General features: G+C 33.8%; 1 protein-coding gene across 1 annotated transcript; it reads left to right on the top strand.

Annotated features, from left to right (window-relative positions):
- Nucleotides 1–10,615: 10,615 nt before the first annotated feature.
- LOC124829039 (serine/threonine-protein kinase/endoribonuclease IRE1a-like) lies at nucleotides 10,616–17,730 on the top strand. Its single transcript, XM_047302473.2, has 6 exons — nucleotides 10,616–11,149; nucleotides 11,364–12,799; nucleotides 13,975–14,147; nucleotides 14,453–14,699; nucleotides 15,702–16,005; nucleotides 17,368–17,730. Exons 1-6 carry the CDS (start codon nucleotides 10,823–10,825, stop codon nucleotides 17,509–17,511), a joined length of 2,631 nt encoding a protein of 876 aa, XP_047158429.1. The 5' UTR covers nucleotides 10,616–10,822; the 3' UTR covers nucleotides 17,512–17,730.
- The last annotated feature ends 534 nt before the right edge of the window (nucleotides 17,731–18,264 follow it).

The raw sequence follows: 18,264 nt of genomic DNA, 5'->3' as shown, positions 1-18,264 counted from the left end.
AATTCTCACCCACTCACACCTAGACGTTCACACACATACATACACATATATATTACACACACACATAAACACACATGCACAGACACACACATATTACACACAAACACATAAATAAATTACACATACACATACATATATTGCACACACGAACACGCATACACATACACAAAAACACATACGCAAACACACGCAAATGTCTTTACACAAACAAACATCCACCTGTTACCAATGAGGAGCATTGGTGTCTTGAAGATATTATGGTTTTGATGATGCTACAAGATGAAGAACTTGAAGACTTTTGTTTTACTTATTTTAAAATCATTTTGTAGAATTAATTGTATAGGAATTACTTTGTTGATGTAAGAACACTTAGAAGTTTTCCTGTTTAGAGAGTCTTTGCGCAGATAATCGATTATTTGGTGTGATAATCGATTATCATGAGCCTATTTGGAAAAGAATTGCTCGCGCAAATAATCGATTGTTGCTCAAGATAATTGATTATTCCAGTCCGAGTTAGTATTGCCCAAGTCGCGCAAATAATCGATTATTTCCAGGATAATCGATTATCTCTTTTTTGAAAACCCCATAACGGACATAAATAATCGATTATACTGGCAGTTGGGAGATATCTTTTCAGTTTCTGACCCTGCACGAACCTGGGCTTATAAATAAAGATCTTCAAAGCTCTTAGAATTTAACTTTTCATTTTGAGAGTATTAGAGTTGTGTGCCTAAGGGAAGCTCTCTGTGAGTGAAAAGGGAATCTATGCCATTTTGAGAATACAATTTGTTTAAGGAAGTTCTAAAAGTGATAGTGTGCTCTTGCCAAGTCTTGTGAGAAGGAGAAGCTCGCGCTTTGTGTGTCAAAGGTTGGAGCGGTTCTCTTCAAGTTGGCTCAGTTGTCTCTTCCGGTTCGTTTATCGAAGGAAGGTTCTTCCCTTCGTTTGTCGAACGAAAGGTGTTCTCGTTTCTTAATCTTTACTTCATATTTTGTAATCTGTACAAACATTATTTTAGTGAAAAAGGTTAATCACTATTCATAGTGATTACCAACTGGACGTAAAATCTTTTGATTCGAACCAGGATAAAAATTTTGTGTTGATTTTCTTGAACTCTACACTCTTTAAACTCTTAGCACATCAACTGTTTGATAAAACGTTTAAGAGAAAATTAAAGGAACCATTTTTAAAATTGACCGAACAAGTTATTTGCTTTTAACAATCTGTATCGTACTCTGAGTTTTATTATTTCCGCTACGCAATATCGGTACTGATTGTTACGACAATTGATATCAGAGCTTGCTTTGATAGTTTTTCAAATTTTTCAAAAATGGGCGGTCATAACCAAGTTTATGTTGATGGTGCTTCTATTGATAGACCTCCTTTGTTTACGGGGGAAAATTATGCGTTTTGGAAAATAAGAATGCAAAGGTTACTGTGATAACTGAGTCTCAGGACTTGACGTCCATGTCTATGGCTGTGCTTTTTGGAAAGTCGAGAGAGCATGAGCTCGAGTTGAATAGACTGAGTGTTGAGGAAGCCCAAGGAAAGAAGAAAACATTGGCCTTGAAATCTGAACATTCAAAAATTAACAGTTTAGAAAAGGATGAGGAATATGAAAATGGAGACTCAAACGACGAAGATATGATTCACATGTTTAGAAAATTCAACAAGTTCATGAAATCTAAAGGCAAGGAACAAATTAGAAAGGACCGGAAGAAGAAACAAAGATCTTCTTCAAATTACAGGTGTTATGGTTGCGGAGAAAAGGGGCACGTTAATGCAGATTGTCCACACCTTAAAAAGGGTGAAGAAAAGAAGTCTTTCAAGAATAAGAATGCTTATGTTGCTTGGGAGGATAATGCATCAACAACTTATAGTTCAAGTGTCTTCAATGAAGAAGCCAACTTGTGTTTGACGGTTAATATTGATGACACTGCAAGCCAAGTAAGTTGCTCTAGCCTTGATAGTAGTGAATTTGATGTACAAAAGGCTTTTCTTGAATTGCTTGATGAATCTGAAAAATTGAATGTTGCTCATAAAAATTTGAAAAAGGAATTTAAAGAATTGCAAATTAAATATGAGAAGGCATTAGATGAGGAAGTAAGTTTGAGAAATAAAATTTGCAACTTGGAAATGAAAGAGTCTTCAAATGTTGAACATCCTGTTGAATGTCTTTCATGTAAGAGTCATATGGTTGATATTGATATTATTGAAAATCTTCTTGAAGTTGCAAGTGGAAATAATAATGTTGAAATGCCTATAACTGTTAAAAAGGTTTATTAAAACAAAAGTGTTTTTAAAAGTAAGAACCAAATTAAAAGAACCCGTAGGGTATGGGTTGAAAAAGGAACTGTCTGTTATAGAAATTCAAATGTTGTCACATGTTTCTACTGCATGAAAAAGGGGCACACTTCAAATAAATGTAGAATAAAACATTTTGATGTTCCTAATGGAAAATATGTTTGGATTCCTGTTATAAAGTAATTTGTCTCTAACCTCTAAGGACCCAAATGAGATTATGGGGACCAAAACTCTATTGTTTTGTTTTGCAGGTTAATTTTTCAAAAGAAAAAGAAGGCTCTATGGTATCCTGGTAATTTTTAATACCTTTGAAAATAATTTATGAATGCTAGATGTGTCTTAGGTTGAAAACTTGACCTAAATTTGCATTTTTCAAAAATTAACTTAAATAATCGATTACCAAGGGATGATAATCGATTATCAAGGGCATTTTCACTCTAACATACAAATTTGTCTCGCAAATAATCGATTATTTAAAGTAATAATCGATTATCTTAAGTTAAAACGTAAAAAAAAATTAAATTTTTTTCAAGGAATCTGTTCTTGGTTTTAAGGAGAATATTACTTTTAGGGGTGGCATAAAGATTAGATGTTTGTCTCATTATGATAGAAAAAGTGGGAAATCTATTTTTGATTAACATCTTATGTCATAATTCTTGTGATAACTCGTACCTATTTAAGAGGGAGATATATGAGTTTGTTTGATATCTTGTTATTTATCTCTGTTCTACATCAATTACTCTTTTTTCATTATAATATTTGAATGACATCTGGTACTCAACAATTTTATAATATTTGAATTGCATCTATTCTTTTGTTGGGGGGAACAACATTTGAGGGGGAGTATTTATTTTTACTTTTTGCTTATGATCAAAACGGGGGAGAAAAATTCCAATTAGTACAGTTATTACTAACATGTTTATTTGTTTGTAAGTCTAAAATCTATGCAGGAAATTAGAAATCCTTTTAATCAAGAGATTTTTTATCATCATCAAAAAGGGGGAGATTGTTACCAATGAGGAACATTTATGTTTTGAAGATATTATGGTTTTGATGATGCTACAAGATGAAGAACTTGAAGACTTTTGTTTTACTTATTTTAAAAGCATTTTGTAGATTTAATTGTATAGGAATTACTTTGTTGATGTAAGAACACTTAGAAGTTTTCCTGTTTATAGAGTCTTTGCGCAGATAATCGATTATTGGGTGTGATAATCGATTATCATGAGCCTGTTTGGAAAATAATTGCTTGTGCAAATAATCGATTATTGCTCAGGATAATCGATTATTCCAATCCGAGTCAGTATTGCCCAAGTCGTGCAAATAATCGATTATTCCCCAGGATAATCAATTATCACTTTTTTGAAAACCCCATAACGGACACAAATAATCGATTCTCATTTATGGTAATCGATTATCACTGCAGTTGGGAGATATCTTTGCAGTTTTTGACCCTGCACAAACCTAGGCTTATAAAAAGAGGTCTTCATAACTCTTAGAATTTAACTTTTCATTTTTAGAGTATTAGAGCTGTGTGCCTAAGGGAAGCTCTCTATGAGTGAAAAGAGAATCTATGCCATTTTAAGAATACAATTTGTCTGAGGAAGTTCTCAAAGTGATAGTGTACTCTTGCCAAGTCTTGTGAAAAAGAGAAGCTGTTAGAGCGGCTGTAGTGAAATTGTTAACGTGGGATAACAAACCAAGAGGGTTCTTAATGAACGTGTGCCTTTTAATTTCTACTCAATTAAACTTACCAAGCAAATAATAAAGACAAATAAAGAGAGTAAGGTTGAGAGGATTTTGCATAGATGATTTTATCCTGGTTCGGGTCTTACCAATCCTACGTCTAGTCGCTTATCTCAAAACAAGATAAACAATTTACTACTCACAAAACAATTACAAATTACAATCACAAAGAAACAATTTGTAAAAGTTTACAAACCACCTCTCTTGATACCACAAGAGATGAACCTGCATCTCCTTTGAGTCTTCACAAAGGATGAACACCTCCTCCGAATACTTCACGAAGGATGAACTTCCTCTTCCGAACACCACCTCAGACACACCAAGGATGAACCGACTATTTCTTCTGTCACCGTAGCAGCACTTCACCAGCTCCACAAACACGAGTTTCACAAGCTGAACAAGAGCACACAAGTCTCAATGATTTCAAAGATCTAGAGCACAAGGGAAGAGTTGTTATTAATGGAAAATGAGAGCTTATTATAGACTCACGCAAATACTCTTTCGTTCTTCGTAACTGGCCATTTAACGTTTTTAATCGATTAATATTACTGTTAATCGATTAAAATGAGTGCAACGACTAGTTTTCAAAAGCAGGAAAACTCCAACGGTCAGCTTTAGTCGATTATTCTCAGGATTAATCGATCAGCTAGTCGATTAAAATTTGCTTTAATCGATTATTCCTGATCTGATTGGGTTTTCAGCACTTGCACCATTTTAATCGATTAATACTTGATTTAATCGATTAAAACTGTGTGTATTTGATTCTGAACAACAAATACAAAGTATGAAAGTACAAGAATCAAAACCTACTACAAATCTAAGTCCTAAACATTAAACTACAATTATTACAAAAGCTTTTAATAGCAAAACAAGTCTTCAAAGGATCTTCTTGAATATTGATATATCTTGACTTGATTTGGACATCATCAAAACTTCATCTTCATCATTTTGCTAACAGAAGCTCGCGCTTTGTGTGTCAAAGGTCGGAGCGGTTCTCTTCAAGTTGGCTGAGTTGTCTCTTCCGGTTCGTTTGTCGAAGGAAGGTTCTTTCGTTCGTTTGTCGAACGAAAGGTGTTCTCATTTCTTAATCTTTACTTCATATCTTGTAATCTGTACAAACATTATTTTAGTGAAAAAGGTTAATCACTATTCATAGTGATTAACAACTGGATGTAGAATTGTTAATCTCTTTGGCAAGTGCACCAAATCGTTCAAGTAATAAACCATGGTAAGACCAGGTATCGTTTTCCCAAGAGACTCGTAATACTATAAAATTGCGTGATTAACAACTCATCTAGACTCAAGAACAACTCATCATTTAAGAATATGTGCAAAAAGATAAATTCACAAGTAATTACAAGGTTGGACTTTGGTATTGAAGGCACTTGGAAATGGAAAAGACTAGAAATGGTATGAAATGACATTGTTAAGGTTAGTTTTCACCAATGCACTCTTGTGTATAACCAATTTCATCTCCTCTCTATCAATTTACTAAAGTCAATCCACTAAAACACTCTAGCCCTAATCCCTTAGGTGAAAGAGCCTAGGTTTTCCTTATCAAACTCCAATCCCTTGGACAATCTAACAAGCAAACCCGCATTAAGAACTAGGATCTAAGACAACATGTGAATCATATCCCATCCCTGGCTCAATGACCCACAAGGACTCTTGTTTCAGTTCAAGATTTCATATCCCATCCCTGGCTCAATGAAACCCCAAAATCAAGTCATGAACGTTCCCATTACATGCAAGCTTTAAGATCGGAAACAAGAATACTAGTAATAGATAGAAAAGGCATTTATAAATACGAAAAAATCATTCATTACACAAGAGTTCATAGGCTACATCTAACCCTAACAAGATGAATCTGGTTCTCCATTTCCATGGAGAACCCTAAAGCTTACAAACATGGAAGATGGAAGAAGAAGGAGACCCAAAGGAAGAGGAGGAGATGTTCCCACAAGCTCCTCGCGCCCTCCATGAGCTCCAGACGTGAAATCGCGCCTCCATAGAACCAAAGACCCGTTTTCTTTCTGCCTCGTGAGTATATATACTGCCCGAATTCTCGCTTAAGCTAAATTATTTTCGCTTAAGCGAGAATTCTTCTTGGAGAAGATAGTCATTCTCGCTTAAGCTAAATTATTCTCGCTTAAGCGAGAATGACTGTTAAATGAATGACTTCCTGGATCACTGAGACTCTTCAATGTAATGGAGGATCTTCCTAACATCAAAATAGATCAAAGAAAACAAGGGATTAGAGTATTATTTACGTAATGTAGCCCAAAATATAGATAAATACTAAAACTAAATAAAAGAGAGGATTTAAGCAAGTAATAAGCTGAAGAAGAGTTGATTTTGCTACTAAAATGATGCTTAGATAATGGTAAGAATTAGCATTATCAAGAATCTGTTGATTCGAACCAGGATAAAATTTCTGTGTTGATTTTCTTGAACTCTACACTCTTTAAACTCTTAGCACATCAACTGTTTGATAAAACGTTTAAGAGAAAATTAAAGGAACCATTTTTAAAATTGACTGAACAAGTTCTTTGCTTTTAACAATCTGTATCGTACTCTGAGTTTTATTATTTCCACTGCGCAATATCGATACCGATTGTTATGACACCACCCACCCACTCACACAAACACACACATACACAAACGCGCACACACACACAAAAATAAATCTACAAACACACACATGCACAAACATACACACACATATATAAGTTACACACACATATATTACACCCAAACAATCACACAAACACATACCCACACAAACACACACACACACACCTTTATTACACACATACACATATTTATTACACACACTCACTCACACAGAGTAGCTGTAATGGTTACAGTAATGATAACAATAACGGTAACGATAACGATAATTGTAGCATAAAGGGTAGCGATATTGATAACGATATCGATAAAGGTAACGATAACGGTAACCGTAAAAATTACTATAACAATAATTGTAGTTGTATGAGTAACGTTAAAAGTAACAATAACGGTAACCGTAACGGTAAAGGTAATGGTAACGGTATCGATAACAGTAACTGTAACGGTAGTGGTAACGATAATTGTAACGGTAGCGATAACGATAACGGTAACAATAGCAACAACCATTCATCATGGACATAAAACAAATTCAAAGAGTTCGTCAATAAAAATTCAATTCATACTATGTAGAAACGAAACAATTTCAGATAACAAGTAATAAACAATCAAACATAACACCACAATATAATTAAACCACCACAAGATCATAAAAGTTCCTAATTTTCCAGCCAACATCAAACCCAACTAAATTTTTTGCAACATACAAAGTTCTTATATCACCCAAAAATAATCATTTTGATACATCATTTCATTAACGAGACAAGAACAAAGAAAACATAGTCAATTTAGCTCCTTATACATCACCAAAAACAAATCAACTCATATAGAACAAAACCACAATATAATCATATCTAACACAACCATAGAGATACACAGCAAAAACTAGACGAGCTCACTCCCCAAGGTCCCAAAAGATTTTGAAAACATGGCTCTAACACCAAAAGTAACACCTTGATTTTTGGGATGTCTCGATTATGAGTGAAATTTTAAATATTTTAAAATAATAATACCATTCCAGAAATCCAATTATATAATACCGAAATTAATAAAATAAACAACAAAATAAAGTAAATTCAATTACATTATTTCTAAAATTTATAGCACAAAAACTTTAAACAATACAATTCTTTTCCCATTCTCGTGTCTTTCTATCATGCATCTAGAGCATCTGTAACATCTCTTGCTCCCGTATAACCAAAAGTTATACCATCATCGCAAGACACACACACAACCACAAACACAAACAAATATGGGTAAGCTATCATAGCATAACAAATAACAATAAAATTTGTACATAGGAAGTAAGTACAACTTAATAACAAATCAGTCATCTACAACACTATCATACTAACATAATCAATTCTACACCATGATCATCATCAACATCCTCATTAATTATAACAAGACTACACCATCAACATCCTTATCAATATCGTTTCAAAACACATCGTCACTACGACTCATCTTCACATGTACCTCCAATAGAACTAACCTCATCATGAATAACACTATGAGCCTTCACCATACCATAACTTCATAGTGAAAAGAATCAGTCACACTCATGTATCCTACCTCACAAACCTGTAGCCTCCCCTACAAGCCCCGTATAACCTCTCCTACAAGTTTGCTCGAGTAGTCCCACCATCTTGGCTAAGGAACATGTTTCCTGCCACACAAGGACAAGACAAACACCATCACCCCCATATAAAGAAGGCTTGGTACCTGAGCACCCCCTTTTCGCACACAAGGCCAAAGGAAGTCGTTATCTCGCATAAGATGATCGATAGTCATAGACTTTACTAGGTATAGTAAGTCGACCTATCCCTCACTCTTATGCTTATCAACCACACACTCAGGTGTAACTCCAACACTTACCCATTTCAGTCATCAGTCAAAGTTCATCATATACCTAAATAAAACAACTATTCGCATTCTTTGTGTAACATTATTCATTATCTAAAGTCTTATTCAAAACCCAATGTACCCAACATGAACCCCTCGTGAGTTCCACTCCAACAGTAGATTACAAAACAAATAAATAAATATCATTCAATATCAAACAAAAAATAATAAATCATTTATTATTTTAATTAATCATTAAAATCTCATTACTCTCCTTTTTGAACCAAATTAATTTCTATTTCTAATTTTACTTTTAATTAATTTGATTCCAAGTTAATTTAAAATCTTATTACTTTCCTTTTAAAACCAAATAAATTTCTATTTCCAATATTATTTCCATCATTTTAATTTTATTTTCAATTCTATTTCCACTTCCATTTCTGATATTAGTTTATACTTATTTATGGACTTAAATTTCATTTTTACTTTTATCATTATCATTGTTATTTTTATTTATTATGTCTTCATCAATTTTTTGCTAAATCAAGACCTCCCCACGAGTCGTGTAGGCACAACCAAACCCAAGGACCAAAAATTTCAAACTCAGAACCTGCAGCCTAAATAGGTTCAAACTGAACCAACCACGACCCAACACTAGTAGCCACCGCGAGCCCCTGACCGCAACCCATCAATGCCCATTGGTCCATCTTACACCATCATCATCAAAGGTCCCAAATTGCGAATAACAGAGAACCCTAGAATTCCAAATCAAATATCCCAATTTCAAGATCGAAATACAAGAACAAAAAACTCTGAAAGAGAATTCCTAAATCATAACTCAAAACGATGCAACCACTCTTCACGGATCATCCTATAATTAAACAGAAACCCATAAATCAAACCCCAAGACAAAATGCGTACTCCAAATCATTACAAGAACGAAAACGATACATTCTCATCATCATTCCTGTAGAAAATCAACTAAACAGAAAACAACTCACTCAAAATAAAAAAAGGAGGAGGGAAGAAAACTTACAGACAATCATACGCTTATTTATAATTTTTGCACCTCGATACAGAAAGGTAAAATACCATGAAACCTCTATTCGTAGGATTTAAACTCACAAGAAATGTCTTGAGTAGGAATTAAATCAATCACCTCTGACACTTTTCTACGTGCACTCACCGTTACATCATTTTCCTTTTGTTGATAATAAACAATATTACTTAAGCCTTATTTCACGTTTTTTCGAAAATTAAAATAAAAACTAATATTAATTATTTTTTATTCATTTTCTTAATATTTTCTACGTACCAATACACATCATAATTAAATATTTAAGATCACCAAATATAAAAATAAAATAGCAAATATTTTTATTTTCTACAGGTCTTACGTATACTAGTGATTTTAATTTTATTTTATTTTTAAAGAAATAAATTAAATGTATATAAAATATAAAATTATATTAATATTTTTAAATATATAATTTTATTAAGAGTCTTTAATAAAACAAACTTAAATATTATTTTCAGTTTTAAAATTAATTACTTTCTAATTAATAATTTTAAAGTTTTAATTCATATTTAATTTTATTAAAATGAAATCAAAGCATTATTATAACTTGGTGTATTACTTAATTATTTTTTCTCGTTAATTAAATATTGATTTAATTAAATTTTAAATTTTAATCTATTTATATATTTTCGATTATTTTCTCTTCATACAGTACTTAAAATGTTTTTCAATTGAGACTCATCTATTTTTTGTGAATTAAAGAGGTGAGTGTTACTTATCATATTACTTATTTTATGTTTTAAGTATTAAAAAATTATAAAATTTTATAATTATTTTAAATAATATTACACAGTAATGATACTTTATATTAACCATAAAAATAATACATATTTTTCATAAAATGACAGAATAAAATAACAGGTAAAATACTAATCAGATCGTACCAAATATTTAAATAAAAATATAAATTTTTTAAATATTAATCTTACAATAAAATTTAATATCAACTCGTTAAAAATACACAATATAAACTGCGTTAAATCGTAGATATTACATACATTTTCGTCGTTGTTGCATTTAATGTTTCATTTTTCATCCTGATTTTCTTCATTTCCTTAACTTTGCGCTGGGGATGGTAATCTAAACACGAGAGGAGATTGACTCAGCTGAATATTGTTTTCAACGAATAATTTTGAATTCTTGTGCCTGGGTTTTACAATTCCTGCGTTTGACGAAAGACGACAGTATTTTGATGTCGTTGATCTTGTTTCCCGACATCGCAGATGATTGCTTCCGTTCTAAGCTCTCCGTTTTCCCTATTTCTTCTCATTTTTCTCTTCTTCAGCCTTTCCACCTCACAATCCCAACTCTTGCTGCCTTCTTCTCCGCCCTCAGTTAAACCGGCCACCGCACTCGTCGCCGCCCTGGATGGTACCGTGTATTTGTTGGATAGTGATTCTGGAAGGGTTTTTTGGTCTTTTTCAACTGGATCTCCAATCTACTATTCCTATCATGCTCCCATCAATAACCCTAACCACAACTTCACCGCCTTCGTTGAATGTGGAGATGATTGGGAATTAATCGTCCACGACGCTCACTTGGGTAAAAAGGTATTGCCCTTTAACATGTCAAATACTTCATTGCTTTTTTCTGCACTCCCTGTTACTCTAATTTCCTCTCATATAACTGAGAAGCATTAGGTTTGTGATGATTTATAATTTATTTCTTGTAATTGCAAATTCACGAGTCTAGTTTGTGTGTCTACTTGGATTATCATCTGGATTCAATTAGAAATTCTATTTAGGACCTTCTTCATGCGTGCAGAGACTATCGAAATCGATTGAAGAGTATGTTGCTTCTACCCCTATCAAGACAAAGGATGGAGCATCTGTATTTGGTCACAAGAGAACCACTATGTATGTAGTTAATGCTAAAACTGGAGGGCTATACCGAACCTACTCTGAACATGATCATGCTTCTAATGCGGTGTCGAGTTATGATGACCGGCTGCATGTTGCAAGTACGAAGGATAATGTTCTTGTTGATCCTGTACAGTTGAATCCGCCTGAGTACTTGCTTGAGATAACTAGGACGGATTATACTTTGCAATCCGTTGTTCCTGGTTCTGGAATAGTTTTGTGGACTATGAAAGTGGCTGAATTTAAGGCTGCATTGGTTTGTTCACATACTGAAAATCCTTCTGGAAGGATTTCATTAGATGCAGAGGATGGGTATGTTTTGGACGGTGGCTTAGATTTTGCCATGCCCTATGCATGTTGGGACATGAAACTGAATGAAGTATACCGCCAACGCAAGAAATTTTTGATAGAACCTGCTGACCCTGAGAGATTATCTGAGGTTTATGAAGAGGTTGATATGCTTCCGTTTCATAGTTCAGAGCTCATGCTTCCATCACAACCAGCTACTGATAAATTTGTTCTAGGTCGGGAGGGAATGCCGATGCTATCTTTGCCTATGCCAAATCCTTTGTCTTCTTTGCAACACAAAATTGGCTTCTATGAGGGCAATGATAATGTTCCTATGCTCCCTCGCTCTCTTATGGAGACCACTACAGAAGAAGTTGATCCAGGCAGGGTGATTAAATGGTCAAAAACAATACCTCTTGTATTATTTACCATCTTTCTTGGTTCTTTTATTATATATCATTCTCTTGTCTTTACCAATAAAGACCAGAACAGGGAGACAAATTCAAAAAGTCCACCTCCTAAGAAGAAGAAAGCTCGCAAGTCAATAAAGAACAACATTATTTCTGTCACACAGAATAAGCAATCGTTGTTGGCCCAGGAGGAGGGCACATTCAAACTTAACGAAACAAACTCCAGTACACAGGTGCAACTTGATGGACGCAGGATTGGTAAACTATTTGTATCTAATAAAGAAATTGCCAAGGGAAGCAATGGTACTGTTGTCCTTGAGGGGACATACGAAGGTCGGACAGTTGCTGTCAAACGTCTTGTTCAAAGTCATCATGATGTGGCCCATAAAGAAATCCAAAATCTCATTGCATCTGACAGGCATCCAAACATTGTCCGATGGTATGGGGTGGAATGCGATCATGATTTTGTTTACCTTGCTCTGGAACGCTGTACTTGCAACTTGGACGATTTGATTCATTCGCACTCTGATATATCAGAAAATCCAGCAGTTAGAACTTCTCAAATGAAGACAAAGGAGAATGATATGCACTATCTTTGGAAAACAAACGGTTTTCCATCACCTCTGTTACTGAAACTGATGAGGTGAGTGAAAATATTAAAAACACTTGTTGATTGTTATGGATGTGATGTACACAAGGTGACAATGAATACATTTTCCTAGGTTAGGGAAATATTATATTTCTCTTGGCTTATGTGTAAAAATGGTGAGTGAGAGTTGCTAGAATTCTACCTGAAATTGAAGGTAAAGAGATATCTTTGTGCATGGATGTTGGAAGTCCTACATCGACTAGAGATAAGGCCAAATTATAATATATAAGTGAGGTGCAAACCTCACCCTACAAGCCGGTTTTGTGGGGTTGAGTTAGGCTTAAAACCCACTTCTAACATGGTATCAGAGCCAGGTTAGAGCCTATCCTAGCGTGTTCTAAGTGGACATTCTATTCTTCTATTCCACCCGCTATCGGGTCGTTATCGGACCACCCAATTTCTACTATCACGCACGAGATGTCTATACCTCGGCGTGAAGGGGGTGTGTTGGAAGTCTCATATCGACTAGAGATAAAGTTAAATTATAATATATAAGTGAGGTGCAAACCTCACCCTACAAGCCGGTTTTGTGGGGTTGAGTTAGGTTTAAAACCCACTTCTAACAAAGGTAAAAAGATATCTTTGTGCATGGATGAGTGTCATAGTAGCCAACTAGGTTAGCAACTTCTGCAATTGGCATGCACTTAATGTTTTGCTATTAGAAATGGAACTACGATAACATTTTTTCAATAGACTACACAAGCTAAAGTTTGACATGGTAGTTTAGTTCTCAGCTAAAGAGATCTATCTTGTTAAGGTCAAGTGGAGGAGCATTTCTACAACTAGGGAGAAAATGGAAGGATCTATTGTCAATGGGGATCTAAAGATGGTAGCTTTCATAAAGAGAGTATGAAATAATTGACTAGAATAACTTGGGAATTAATTTGTCATAAGAGAATCCAATAGGATAAGAAAACATGAGTACTACATATGAATAAAAAAGATAAGATAGCAAAGATTGGTGGAAATGGTAGACATGACAAAAAGAGATAAGAATATGCAGGGAGGGTCCTGTTTAATTTTCATTTAGGATGTCTCGCAGTTGATTCAAGTCAATGGAGGCTGATAGTTGTTATGACTTAGTAATTACTCAACCATGACATTCATTTTGATAAGTCTTGTTTATTTTCGGTCGACATCATCTTGACTTTCACGTTATTGAAACACAGGGATATAGTTTCTGGGCTTGTTCATTTGCATGAACTAGGGATAATCCATCGGGATTTGAAACCTCAAAATGTTTTGATATTAAAAGAAAGATTATTGGTTGCAAAGCTTTCTGACATGGGAATTAGCAAACGTCTTCTCGCAGATATGTCTTCTCTAGGTGAAAGTGTTACAGGTGAGTAGAAGAATTTATTTGTGTTTTTTAAGCATTGACTATATGAACGACTAATGTTGTCTAATGAGATGGATGTCATTGTATGATTTTAGTGATGTACAAGTGTCTTTCACATGTTAGTTTTGCTTTATTTTTACACAAACTTTTCAGGAATTTCTTTAGTTTTGTTCATATTTTTTGCTGAACTCAAAATATGTTAATCCAAACATACATAGTCTTATGCTGCATTAATTTACAAGTCTTAGTCAATTATTTGTTGTTATTCTTAATCTTACAATAAGGTTTAATGTGTTAATTGCATGTAGGCTGTGGCAGTTCAGGCTGGCAAGCACCAGAGCAACTTGTTCAAGGGCGTCAAACACGAGCTGTGGATTTATTTAGTTTAGGTTGTGTTCTCTTTTTCTGCATGACTGCAGGAAGGCATCCGTTTGGAGAGCGGCTTGAGCGTGATGTCAATATTGTTAAAAGTCAAAAAGATCTTTTCTTAGTGGAGTTTATTCCTGAAGCTGAGGATCTTATTTCTTGTTTGTTAAACCCTAATCCTGATCTTAGGTATATCATTCTCATCCAAAATCAGTTTTAGGAAAATAGAGTTTATACCTTTCATATTTATTAATAATAATTGGCATCTCTTTCTGAATGACTTGATTGTTGTGTAGCATAAATTCTAATACACTATCACCTCTCTGGCAAATTCAGCTTTTGATTTTGCTACATGTCCATGTATGAAATGTCAATATAAATAATAAAACAGGAGCTTTATTCTATTTTGATAAATCTGTAGAAATCTGTGTATATATGCTGATATTTGTCAGACTGCCTTTAAGTTGAGCCTAAGATTGGTGAAAATGGGTTGGATGAAAAGGATGTGATTTATAATGTAGTTATTCATCTCAACTATGATGCAAAAAACTGTCTTTCAGTTTGCGACGGACCTAATGCAATAATTGTCAGGGGTACTTAATTACGTTGATCTCTAATGTATGTTACAAAAAAATCTGAATTTAATGGCATTAGCCTGGCAACTTCAACTGGCTTTTTAATTCCAATAGCAGTTTGGAAATTGCCAGATATTTCTTAATGTGTGGATACTCATTTTGATGTTGTGGCCATTGATGAAGTTCAAAGCAAGAAGCTTGTTGGAAAGTATCTCTTGTTTAAGAAAATTAAATCTCTTCAGTGAAAATATAATCTATTTAGGATCTATACTATTCTGATGTGTAATCTGGATGAACAGTTATGTTTCTTTGTTCTCTTATTTACTGTATATCTATATAAGTGCAAATTGTGAGGAAAGGTGGTTGCCATTCACATGCATGCTGATACATGGCTGCAGCAAAAATATTATCCTGGAAGGTTATCACAGGGGATGGTTATGTTGCATACAATTGCTAAATTTACATGAGATTTGATTGCCTAAATTATGATAAGATTTAGTGGGATTGTCTGATAACTTTCAATGATTAGAGAGACTGAACTTGTGCATTTTTGTGTTTGTTTTTGTCTTGTTATAAGCATACAATTCATTGACGAAATTATTTCATTTGTTGTCAGGCCAATGGCGATTGAAGTATTGCAACATCCTCTCTTTTGGAGCTCTGAGATGAGACTTTCATTTTTGCGTGATGTAAGTGATAGGGTGGAACTTGAAGATAGAGAATCCGCATCTGATCTTTTGAAGTCATTAGAAAGCATTGCTTCACTGGCTTTAGGTGCAAAATGGGATGAGAAGTTAGATCCTGATTTCATCACTAACATTGGTCGATACCGGAGATATAAATTTGACAGCGTGCGGGACTTGTTGAGGGTCATGAGAAATAAGCTAAATCATTACAGGGAACTGCCTCAAGAAATCCAGGTTTTTTTCTTGAACTACATTTTCTCGTAATAATTTTTTACTCCAGCGAAGTCGATGAAACTATTTGTTCACTTATGACTCTCAGTATCCAGAATTTTATTAAATAGTACAATGCTGTTTTTAACAAATGTAGAAATTACCTAAAGTGAAAAAAAAAAATGTAGCTCTTGTATCAAAATCAGCTCCAGATGTTGTGGTGAGCTTCATTTTTAAAATACATTCCTGATACCAGTTTTGTCACGTTGATTCTGAATATCTTGTGACTGTATTTTAGTAACTGTTCGCTTTAATAATATTTTTTTCTTTTAATAATATCCACAATTTTTTGTTCTAATAAACCCTTGTAACTCCTCCCAATATCCAAACCATGTCGTACAAAATTTATTTTCAGCTAAAACCATATCTGAATGCTGATGTTTTATCATAATGGCAATTGTCACTTAAACAGCATATTCATTTGATAAAATATAGCAGTAAAGCATATTTATTAGAGAGAATGTAACAGTAAAGCAATTATTTACATTATGAAGTATATCGTGCATTGAATCTTAAACCTAGTACTTCAACCCTTACTGCACATCATCACAGTGATAATTCTGATCATTGGTAGCCATGACAGTATTGTGAGTTTGTGGTTACTGATGTTGTTATCGTGTGTGATGGTTGGGAACTGCAGCAATGTTGGTTATTCTTAGAAATCCTGCTCTTTGTTGATTGAATTAGTGAATAGCAATTGCATTTTTGTTTGATTGTGCTTGAGTTTAAGTTTTAAATTTTCGCAATGAATTTCATTAAAATCAATCAATTGAATCTCCATTAACATATGGTACAATCCTTCAGATCTTTAACATATATGAGGTTTATTCCTTATTCTTATACTCGGTAAAAGACAAATTATACTTACACTCTTTAAGGTTTAATGAAATTATGCTCACTAAGAAATTATACTCAATATATAAAGCAAATTATACTTGATATTCCTTCTTTTTTAACCACTCTTGGACCTCCGTATATAATGTACACTTTCTGGTTAGAAAACATTCCAATACAACTCAGAAAAGATGAAGGAGAAGCAGAAGTATACTATTGCCATTTTCAGGAAGGATTTAGTATTTCTACTCTTTTCCAGCATAATGTCATATTTTTCCCAATTTTATGGTTCTTTTATAACTCACTGATTTCTTTATAAATTGAGGGAGGTCAGTGTGAGATTAAAAATGAGAGGCTCTTCAGTGTAATTTCATTAACTTGAGGGAATGTGAGTGTAATGTGTTGTAATACATACTAACCAATGCTGATGACCCATGAATTATTTGCTCATCTGTATGTGTGGCTTCTAATTTATTTCTTCTTTCTTATTAGGAACTGATAGGACCTGTTCCGGAAGGATTCAATGACTACTTTTCAAGTCGATTCCCAAGGCTCTTGATTGAAGTGTACAAAGTTATATACAGAAATTGCAAGAACGACGAATGCTTTCAAAGATATTTTAGATACATTAACTAGTGCCTTCGCTTGTCAGTCGGAAAAGATAGGTCGGTCTGAAGCGAAATGTATTTAGATTTACAGAACGGAGGAAGATTTGTAATGTACATATGTTGTCACTCTTCATAGATTAGCTAACCCAAAGTTACAGTGGAATTCCATCTGTATTGTCCCTAGTGCTTAGAGGATTCAGCTAAATGTACATTAATGTATTCTTCAATGGTTACTTTTTTACTGTAACGGAGTCATACAAAATTAAGAATTATAAAAACTTTAAAATCTTTCACAATTTCACACGTTGGAGACCTAGTTTTGGAGGTCTATACAAACAGGAATTGGAAGCAAGCAGTTAGTTTGCCCATTAGTTCATGTAAAATTGTTTATTATTATTATTAAGACATCTCAAACATCCCGGATTGAAAATTTCAACTAATTTCGCTCTACATTGAGTATTCTACATTGAAAGTCTTATGTCTACTTCCAAACTGACATTATATACAGGTTCAGCTTTTGGTCTCGGATTTTTTTTTTAAACTTTATTTATTTTAGAATATGTTAATAAAATAGTTTGTATGAAACTACGTTAACTCTTATGGTCTATATATTTATGATGAATTCTTATATTCAACTCGTGCGTGGCTCACAAATTATGAATTGGTGTTTGTTTGTATAAGATTTTGTTTCTGGTTTTTTATTTGACCCTCGTCATCGGTCCTTTACATTCGTTATGTGGTTGTGGTGCACAATGAACTGCACAGCTAATTCAATTCTATT

This window comes from Vigna umbellata, chromosome 10 (assembly GCF_029865625.1).
Source record: "Vigna umbellata cultivar VRB3 chromosome 10, Vumbellata_1.0, whole genome shotgun sequence".
Lineage (NCBI taxonomy): Eukaryota > Viridiplantae > Streptophyta > Magnoliopsida > Fabales > Fabaceae > Vigna > Vigna umbellata.
Note: the sequence above shows the minus strand (reverse complement) of the source record. Positions and strands in the feature narration are given on the sequence as shown.

Bases quoted from the DNA above. Each gene is read 5' to 3' on its own strand.
- LOC124829039 (XM_047302473.2), top strand. From the start codon at position 10,823: ATGATTGCTTCCGTTCTAAGCTCTCCGTTTTCCCTATTTCTTCTCATT. The intron at 11,150-11,363 runs GTATTGCCCTTT...TCATGCGTGCAG, and splicing joins ACGCTCACTTGGGTAAAAAG to AGACTATCGAAATCGATTGA. The intron at 14,700-15,701 runs GTATATCATTCT...ATTTGTTGTCAG, and splicing joins AACCCTAATCCTGATCTTAG to GCCAATGGCGATTGAAGTAT.